The 10313-nt window shown below is 43.0% G+C and overlaps 1 protein-coding gene across 1 annotated transcript; it reads right to left on the bottom strand.

The window, feature by feature from the left end:
* Positions 1 to 2487: 2487 nt before the first annotated feature.
* On the bottom strand, positions 2488 to 9996 carry MCFD2 (multiple coagulation factor deficiency 2, ER cargo receptor complex subunit). Its single transcript, XM_077134153.1, has 4 exons — positions 9899 to 9996; positions 5330 to 5490; positions 4509 to 4668; positions 2488 to 2686 (listed from the first exon to the last, which is right to left on the bottom strand). The coding sequence occupies exons 2-4, from the start codon at positions 5488 to 5490 to the stop codon at positions 2555 to 2557; spliced, it is 453 nt and encodes a 150-aa protein (XP_076990268.1). The 5' UTR covers positions 9899 to 9996; the 3' UTR covers positions 2488 to 2554.
* Between the last annotated feature and the right edge of the window lie 317 nt (positions 9997 to 10313).

Genomic DNA, 10313 nt, shown 5'->3' on the forward strand with positions numbered 1-10313 from the left:
CAATCACCACTCTCAACCTACTTTCCATCCTCACATCAGGTAAACTGGAGTTAGAGATGGCTCCCAGTTTCACTGATAATGGACTTTGTTCTAGTTATTGACTTGGGGTGAATTTCTAGATCGCAGATACCTTTACTCTGTCATCCTGCAACTGCCATTTGTTTTCAAAACCATCTTACACCCCTTCACCTCCAAAAAATACCTTTGGAAAACCACAGTCAGATGAAAAGATGGGTTCCAAAACAGCCCTCCATGGTGGGCTGTATCCTTACAGCTCCACATGCTTTCATAGATCTTTTTATGCTGTACATGTTCCCACAATAAATTTTTTTTTTTAAAGTAGTATTTTCCCCCTCTCCACATGGGACATGACACCCAGGGGTGTGGACCTTCCTGGCAACATGGGACAGAAATCCTAGAATGAGCTGGGACTCAGCATCAAGGGACTGCGAAAACCTTCTCGACCAAAAGGGGGAAGAGCGAAATGAAGCAAAATAAAGTGTCAATGGCTGAGAGATTCCAAACAGAGTCGAGAGGTTATCCTGGAGGTTATTCTCACACATTAAATAGAAATCACCTTGTTAGTCAAGATGTAATGGAGAGGCTGAAGGAAACTGCCTGAAAATGTAGAGCTGTGTTCCAGTAGCCATGTTTCTTAAAGACATAATGATACAGCTTTCACAATGTGACTGTGTGATTGTGAAAACCTTGTGTTTGATGCTCCTTTTATCTACCTTATAGATAGACGAGACGAGTAAAACATACGGAATAAAAATTAATAATAGGGGGAACAAATGTTAAAATAAATTTAGTAGATTAAAGTGCTAGTGATCAATGAAAGGGAGGGTTAAGGGGTATGATTTGTATGAATTTTTTTCTGTTGTCTTCTTTTTCTGAATTGATGCAAATGTTCTAAGAAATTACGATGATGATGAAAATGCAGCTGTGATGATATTGTGAATTACTGATTATATATGTAGAATGCAATGATCATGTTAAGAATGTTTGTGCTTGTTTGTTGTTATATTTTTTTAATTTCAAAAATAAAAGAATGTGTTTGTTATATTTTTTAAAAATTTAAAAATTAATAATAAAAAAAGAGCAGGCACATTTAAACATCTGTATTAAATAAACAAACCTTTCAGGTAGAAGGTAAGAAGCAGCAGCCTATGTGGACGAAATCAACTACTTCTGTTTCATCAATTTTATTGGCCATATATCTGAATTTATTATATAAATCTTTAAAAATAACTACTTATTACAAGAATAGCTTACAATTCAGCTCTGATTACACAAATACTTGACACAGGAAACCATTTTTACAAATACATGTTTTTTTATAAGAATAATTTAATAAAGAAAATAAGTCTCTATATATCTTACAACAAATTTTACGTAATTTTTTTCCCATTTAGTCAGCCATCATTTCAGGTTTATATTACAGTGTATCTATCACATCCAATAAACCAAATTACAACCTGTTGCTTCTAATTTTTTGCGACTATTGAGATTTACACTGTTAACGAGTTTGTTTTTAAGTTTCCTATTCTAATTTTACCAATCTGAAAGAATTCACACATTCAGGCAAGGAGAGGTCCTTTAAATAACATTTCTTTTGAAATATACCTGTTATCAGGTTAATCATTGTGTTTGGTGAATGATCTTTTTTACTTCTTACCTGTGCTAGACCAGTTGGTAGTTTTATCCCCATCATATTAAGCAGAAAGAGCAAAGTCTTTGCATTCTTAATAGTTTCTAAACTGCAAAAATACAGTGCTAGAAACAAGAGTTAAGTAGAAATGTTAAGAAAGCTAGAACATTTCCTATTGATCAGAGCAGGGAACATTTTTAAATTCAAGGTCTCAGACAAGTTGAAGAAACATAAAAGAAATAAAGTATAAGGATATGGCAGTAGTTTTACAAAACACTGAAAAAACGTTATTTGCTTAGGTCAGTGGTATCTCATTTTCAAAATGCCAGAGGATCCAGAATCTTAGACTCTTATGGTCAACTAAACTCAACACTTGACAATCTTAGGCTGTGGCTTTGAAAGACCCTTATAAATATCCACTTGCCCAGTGCAAGCAATCCTTTAGGCCAGTGGCCTTCCAGAATACTGACCACATATACCTGAAGAGATGTAACAAGGGGAGACATTTGGATTCATTCCATTCCTTCTATTCGTGAAAAGTGTGTCCACTTGGTCAAACTTGTCTTGCTTTTCAGGCAGCATGAGTTAAAACCAAGAGACTAGTAGTATTCTACAATCAAATTCAAGTTCCTGAGGACTCGGCTCCAATTATTCAATATTCCTAAAACGATCCTTTAATCAGATCCCTGTCCAATAAGAGTGTTAGCAGTACATAAAGGATTACCATGTGTCCCATTCCTCTTTTCTTTTATTTCTCTTGATTTCTGTTTCTCACCCCAGTGTAACAAGTTGCTACAGGTTTTTACCAAAATATTGCAGCAATAAATTATTCTGCATTACCAAAAGTGTTCACATTTTAATGGGTCACGTTTGCATATAACTCACCAGAAAACCAAATAGCATCTACTGCAGTGATTTTGCAAATTCAGCATAGTCAATGTATCCATCATTGTTCTTATCATCATCTCTTAAAACACCGTCTATTAAGTTAATCAGTTCATCTTCATTCATTGGTGGTGCTTGTTCACTCCCTTCCTACAAAATATAAAGTTGCAGACTTTACTAGAAGAAGTGTTCAACTAATGTCCAAAATATCCTGAAACCCCTTAAATATAGCAAATGGCTACTTCCAGGAATCCACATCACACATATCAGATAAAGTCAACTCATATAATTAAACTTGGAAATTTCTTTTAGTTAAAGACATAATCATAGTAGGTTCCTGCTTATTTATTTACCCCATTTTAACTGCTTTCATGTGTATAATTTGGTGACATCATTTACATTCATAATATTGTACTACCATCACCAGCATCTCCTACCAAGACTTTTTTATCACCCCAAACAGAAACTCTGTGCCCATTACGTAATAACTCCCAATTCCCATTCCCCTAACCCTTAGAGTAAACTGTAATCTACTTTGTGTCTTTATGAATCTGCTTATTCTAATTATCTCATATAAGTGAAAGCTTACAGTATATATGTATGTATATATATATATATATATATATAGCGACTGGTTTATTTCACTCAACATATCTTCAAGGTCATCCATGTTGCAGCATGTCTAAGAACATGAATCCATTTGTATAGATGAATAACATTCCATTGTATGGATAGACCATATTTTGTTTATCAAGTCATCAGTTGATGAACAGTTGGGCTGCTTATTTATTTTTAAAATAACTTCATTATTTTCTAACTACAAATGTTCACTGTAGAAAGCTGGGTGTAGCTTATACAAAATTGAGAATTTCATAAATCCCACAACCCACAAAACCATCCTAGAGAAAAAGAGCCTAAGCCCTTAAAGAGTAGTTCTGGACACAATTTGTCCTGGTAAAGAGGAAACGGTGAGAACCTGGACAACATTTTGGCATCAGAGCAAGAAGAAGAAGGCGTGCTGACAAATAGAGTCTGTTAGGATCTTTGATGCAAAATATTTCCCCTGCTCCAGAAGTAGGCATAGCAGGGTTCACTGTGCTGGGCTCCAAACTAATTCCAGTGAGCTTGGGTGATGGAATTTGGCTGATCAGCTTTTGCTGACTGTTCTCGGCTACATCTTCCATATCCACCCTTTCCTCTCCTGCTGCCACTACCACCCTTCACCTGTCAGGACTGCTGAAGTCAGAGTCTTTTCCCTGACACCAATCTTTCCTCAGTCTGCCTCCCACAACAAAGGATCTTCCTGAAACACTACTCATGTCATTTTCCTGCTCAAAATCTTTAGTGGCTCCCTACTACCCTAAACCAAACCCAAGCCTGCACTCCTGGCAGGCAACCTGATCACACCCACCGCACTACCAGCCTCTCCTCCTCCTTGTAAACGGCAGAGTAGGAGCTTCCTACCAAGAAAACAGGGGTAATAACACCTGTCCCTGTCTACTTACCCGGCTGTTGCAAACACTGAGTAAGAAAACCTATGTAAAAGCACTTTATAAACTACAAAGCACTGTACAAATATCACACAAACCCTTAACTACTGCCTACTCCCTTTATTCCTTGGCCCCCTGATACAGCATTCCTCTCAAATGAAGTAACTTCCCTGCTGCTCTGTATGTTGAATGTGGCTTGCCTTCTAGGTACCTGTTTCCAAACTCTCAGTGTGCAGAAGAAATGCCTGCAGCACTTCTTAAAGGTACAAATGCTCAGCCCTGGGGCTTCTGCTTCTGCAGGTCACCCTTTGCAAAAAGGACCATGAAATAAGAAAAGAGGCACAACTGAACAATGAGTAGAGAAGGGAAAAGCAGCAACATTGTGGCACAAAGACAGTACAGATCATCAAGACTGAGTGCTGAGTTAGTAGAGATGGGAGGCCTTTCCAAGACAATCCCCACCCAGATGCTACTTCACCTACCTCCTTATGGACATGAGTGATGGCTGTGGAGAGTTCTAAGCCGTCAAGCAAATTATTTCCATCATAATCGTGCATTTTGAAATAATGGAGCTGCAGTTCTTGTGGGGACATCTCTGCCTCTGGTTTGTTGATGACACCTTCTAGATGCTCCATGATATGCCTAAAAACCAACAAGCAGACTCAGACCACTAAAAACACTTGGCAGAGACACACTCAAGGCTGAAATATATATAAAGGCAAGGCCATGAAAGGAGGAGGGGAAAAGTCAGTTAATTTGCTTTTCGGACAAGAACAAGGGTGACTTTTTTCTCTTTATTATTAGAATATTGTTATGACACTTTGGGGCTATTAATTAAAAAGAACTTTTAAAAAAATAATTCAAGGATAAAAAAAATTATAACGTGTGTGGCTAACTTGCCCAGGACAAAAGCAGCAACAAATGATAAATGATTCAATATTCGACTATGCCAGCAAAAAAAAAAAAAAAGGGTCTTGTAAGAGTCAAAAAACCTTAGTTCTGTTCCAGATTCTGCCACTATTATTGAACTTGAGTGTATGTGTATGGTAAAAGGAAGAGACTGATTTCAGGCAAATCACTTATCTCATGTGGGCCTCAAGACCTTCCATCTGTGATATGATGATGAAAACAAACATAGCTGACCTTATAGGTGGCAATAAGGAGTAAATACTAATCCTTGAAAAACGTCAAGGAGCCATATAAATAGGAGCAAACAAAAGATGAAAGGCTGTGCCATGGCTGCTGGCCTCAGCCTAGGACGATGGAGGGCAGACTCTGGACCACACCCCCGAGTGATACATACTCATGGTCATGAACCGTGTTCTTATCCAGGCCTGCGCTGCCAGGATGTGAAAAGCTGGCCCCGGGCTCCTCAGCCCTGGCACCCAGGGCACAAAAGGCCCAAAGCAGGCTACACAGGAAAGGGGTTCTGAACAGCTGCAGACATCTCATGGTCATCGGCATCTGGCGGGGAGAGAGGACAGAGAAAATGAAGGCGAGAACACCAGAACCAGTTTCTGTCCAGACTTGACACAGTGCCCTCCGGGGAAACTTACTGAGGCAGTGAGGTGGTGGAAGTGGGCCCAGGCCAGCTCTGCACTGGACTGCGGGATGACCTTGGGCACGCCAGTCACCATATCTCAAACATTTCCTGAAGCACCTTCTGGATGCCAAGCAACTCAGAAGTGCTTAAAGGGATTCAAAGATTGTTCCTGCCTATAAGTAGTGTAGAGTCTGGTGAGAGGAATTCTTTCCACCTAGAACATTAATGAGGGCAGAAAGTGAGATGTACTCAAGAAAGATAAACCCATGTGGGAGTTCAGAGGAAGAAATTTCCTCTGGATGAAGGACAGCCTGAGCAGGCTCACAGATATGGTGACACTTCAGCTGGTCCTGGATGGATGAGCATGTTGAGAATGTTCAGAGATAGAAGGAGACAGTTTAGACTGAGGAAATGATGTGAGTAGACTGGCAGGGTGCTGACAAGGAGGAAAGAAAACAAGTAGCTTGGTTGGCCTGGAGCCTAGAGGCAATGAAGTGGACAGAATATAAATAAGAGGCTACAAAGGTTGCCTGAACCATGCTGGCCAAGAGGGGTAAAATTTACCCTGAGGATAAATGGGGATCACTGAGGATTCCTGAATGGGAGAAGGGAACACAGCTTACTTTTAGGATGACTAAAATGACTAAAAACTGTCAGCAAAGATAAACTTCTGAATCATGAGATTACGGGCGATTTTTATTTTCTTCCTTATGCTTTTCTATTGCTTCTAAAATTTCTATTATAGAGAAATAATAAGAACTGCCCACTGTCACCGCCAACCCCATCATCAATTTGGTATTACACAGAAAGCCATGCCATAGATTCAGTGACCACCAGCTCAACTATCTGATAGACATCTCTGAAAAACAGGTTTTTGTCCTCAGTTATAATGACATCATTTTCTTTACAAAACTGGAACAAGTAAGTAAATTAAATGCATTTCACGTAATCTATCCCATAACTGTTCCAATACTACAAGTATAAGGTAAAAAAGTTAAACTGATTTTCTTACCTCCAGAAAATAATTTGAGAACAATCGGAAACTACACTCCCATTTTACCAAATGAGAGTGTCCAGACCCTGAGGAAGCTACTACCACAGTACCTGGTGCCTGAACACAAGATCTCAAGAGGGACCGATTGTCCAGTCCAGGGTCGAATAACTTGTTCTGACCACACATTTTAAGAGTTCTGGAACAGGCAGAAACAGAGAGGGGAATCCAGGTCTCCCTAAGCCTTTCTCCAGCCAGCCTCCTTCAATTCCAAGTCTGACTTAGCACATGATCCTAAACACTTCCCTTCGGAAGGCTCTAGTCCTTCACTGTGGCTGACTGGCCTGTGAGAGCAGGACTGGGTCTGCATTCCCAGCATCTGGTTCAGTGCCTGGCACAGAGGCTGCTGGTTCTCAGTCTCTGTGCCATGGACTTTGGCAGGCAGGATGAACCCAAACCCTTCGCAGACATGCTGTCACGTGCTGATGTCATTATAACTGAGGACAAAAACCTTTTTACAGAGACATCTATCAGATAGATAGTTGAGCTGGGTGGTCACTGAACCCATGGCACGACTTTCTGTGTAATACCAAATTGATAGCGGGGTGGTGGTGGCACTGGGCAGTTCCTATTCAATAGTACCAACAAACAAAAGTAATAAATAATTTGGTAACAGTAGGTGCAAATTATCTCTTCTTCAAGGAAGGCAGGATAAAGGTCAAGAACTATTGATTCTGAATTCATCTTACTTTGGTTTGCTGTTGCAGATTTCTAACCACTGGAATATAAAAAAAGCCAAATCCACCAATACAGATGAGAATATCCCTCCAAGCACTGCCATAATAGGGAATTTGACTGCCACTTAAACTAAACTGCTTACATCCAAAAGGCAACACAAGCAAGTGCCTTCTGCCAAAGAACAAGTTGCATCATCCACACCCCCAACCACTTAGTTCAAGGCCATGAGCAAACAGCCTGGCAGATAAGCCCAGCAGTTCCCTGGCTTACTGGCCTTCTTTTGTAAAGGCCAGACTGGGGAAAATCTCTCAAGGAAGGGGAATTTCTGCAAAGAGATTTCAGAATACAGTACATGCCTCCGGGAGGGGAGTGCTGGACCATCATCAGTAGTGGACCTCCTCACCATGCCGAGTGTTAGAGAGCTTTAAAGATAACATCTGCATTGTAAGAATGGAGAAATAGGCCAATGGAAGCTGAACTCCTCAGCTAAGTCCTCCCCGGTCTTTTCAGGGATGCCCACCAGCCTGGACGCTTCCCACTACTTCCCACCAGGCTCCAGCCTCACAAGTCTCCCCTCGTTGCTCCAATGCCCTCTTCCTGATCCAGAGCCTTTACTCCCACTGGTTCTATCTTTCTTCCAGGTCCAGTTCAAATGCCACCTCTGGATTCTTCCAGTCAATACCAATTGCATTCTCTTATCTGGCCTTACCATATAGTCACAAGCTGTTCTAGTCTTTTTTCCTTCCTAATTAATCTCTGAAGTCTGGGCCCCTGTCATCTGTCGCTCATTTACCCTACAGAACTTATCACATACGAGTGCTTTAGCTGACCTAGGAATAGTACATTTTCACTTCTGAGTCAGGGTTGACTTTAGACAACCAGTGTGTTGTTCCCTATCTAAGATCTGGCCTAAGCTGAAAAATAACTTCCCTTTGAAGTTCCTATCAGTGGTTTGGCCTCCTTCACCCTTACCTCATTGCGTCATTAGTCCTATCAGCGCTGAAGAGTTTGAAGCCAGCCTTCTTCCCCATAAAGACCACAGCAGCTGTTATCAACTTTTCCTCCACACTGAGGACCCTCACTTAAGAACTCAAACTCTAAGCACCCACACTCACCAATATCCAGACATCCTGTACTCAGAGCCAATGCTAAAGAAAATACTATGACCAGTACTTGCCCATGTACTGCTGTCATGGTCCTAGAATAAAGACAAGAAAATAACCACGTTCCTAGGCCAAACAAACCTACATGGGTTGTAGATTGAGAATTGGTTATGAAAAAGGCAGGCATTTAATAACCTGATCTATTCCTTCATTTGGGGATATCAGGGAGCTGTAACGCTTCATTTACACATTTAATGTATACTAACAGTCCTGTACTGCCCAGGGTACTGAGCACATGCCTGTGACCCAGACAGGCCCCTCTCACACAGAATACAGCCTGGTGGAAGAGAGCCAGTAAAAAGACACACATGGGGTACTACACAAGCCCTAACACACAGCTGAGTTAACACTTAAAGGATTAAAAAACAAAGATTTGTTCAACCAAAGGATAGTACCTCAGGCAGAAGGAACATAATGTAATGAACACCTTAGCCCAAAAGGAACTTGGTCCAAGTCAGGAACTAAAAATGTTTCAATATGGTTGAAGATACAGTTTAGTGAAAAAGGATGAAACTAGATAAAAGCAAAAAGAGAACAGGCCAAGAAAGGCCTTGCAAGTCATGTAGGAGAGCCTGAAAGAGCACATGGAATCCACTGAAGGGCATTAATGGAAGTGGCCAGGTGTCTGGTGACATAATCAGCTTTGTGCTTAAGACAGTCATCCTGGCTTTTTTTAACTTAAGAAACTACAAAGATTCAAGAAGGAATGCAGACAACCAGTTAAGGGGCTACTGAGCTAGTCCAGGGAAGAGATGATACGGCCTGAACTACAGCAGAGCCAGTGGGAGAAGAGAAGTGGACAGATCCGAGAAAGCTCCGTGATTCTTTAAGGGTGGGTAAAGGACTCGAGGAGGTGAGAATGACGCCCAGGTTTCTGGCTAGAGCAACAGGGTGGATGGCGGTGCTATGCCCGAAGAGGAAAAACAATTGCAAGTCAGCTTCCCCCGCCTTTCCACGCCCCCCATTCACAGAACAGACTGGCCACCCTTGCTGGGCCCGACAGACCTCGTTATGCCCCCGAGGGAAGCTGAGGGTACCACGGGCAGACAGAGAATAACGCCCAAGCCCGCAGGTCCCTGGGGCGGGACTGGCAATGTCCATTCAGCCCTGTTAAGCCCACAGGCTGGTCCCGGGATTTCCAAGGGTCAGCGAGGCGAGCGGAGACCTACGACGGCCGGACCTTTCTGGCTCCAAAGCTCCCGGAGGGGAACAGGCTTCCGCCTCGAGAGGGAGGCCCGAGGCGGCCCGGGACTGAGGCCCCCCACCCCCGCCATCCAGACCGCTCCTTCCTCCCTACTAGAGTCCCGAGGGAAAGGCGCCCGCATATGCCCCGCTGCAGAGGTCGGCGTCCCACTCGCGGACTTCCTTCTCTAGGGTCGGGTGTTACGACCCTCAGAGGCCGTAAACCCGGCCTCAGCTCCTCCCTGGTTCACTCACCTTCGCGATCCTCACAGCCAAATCCCTTTTCCAGACGCGAAGCCCTCCAGGTTGAGCCTTGCCAGCACCCGTCCTCAAACGCTCTTTCTCGCTGCCCCGCCCCCCACCCCACCCCACACTAAGTCCAGCCCTGCGCACGCGCACTCCCTTCTACCCGCTCGTTGGCTCTGCGAGGTCCCGCCCCCTGGACCACGAGCAGAGGTGTGGTCCGCTCGGGTGCGTCCACGTGTAAAAGCCCTGGGCCCAGCACTGGTGCCACAGACGAGGTGGTACTCGGCTCGAGCCCGGGCTGGGCCACTTGAATCCCAGAATGATAATTCGGCATAAGATGTAGGCAGCTGGGTCCGGCCGGGGACTACTCTTCCAGCTCCGCCTCCACCTCTATCGTCACGAGTGCATGGGATCCTCTCTCTTT

This window comes from Tamandua tetradactyla, chromosome 17 (genome assembly GCF_023851605.1).
Source record: "Tamandua tetradactyla isolate mTamTet1 chromosome 17, mTamTet1.pri, whole genome shotgun sequence".
In the NCBI taxonomy this organism is placed as follows: Eukaryota; Metazoa; Chordata; class Mammalia; order Pilosa; family Myrmecophagidae; genus Tamandua; species Tamandua tetradactyla.

Excerpts from the sequence above, each read along its gene's own strand:
- MCFD2 (XM_077134153.1), bottom strand. The coding sequence starts at position 5,490 with ATGCCGATGACCATGAGATGTCTGCAGCTGTTCAGAACCCCTTTCCTG. Across the intron at positions 4,669-5,329 it reads AACACGGTTCATGACCATGA|GCATATCATGGAGCATCTAG; the intron begins GTATGTATCACT and ends GTTGGTTTTTAG. Across the intron at positions 2,687-4,508 it reads TCACTCATGTCCATAAGGAG|GAAGGGAGTGAACAAGCACC; the intron begins GTAGGTGAAGTA and ends TATATTTTGTAG.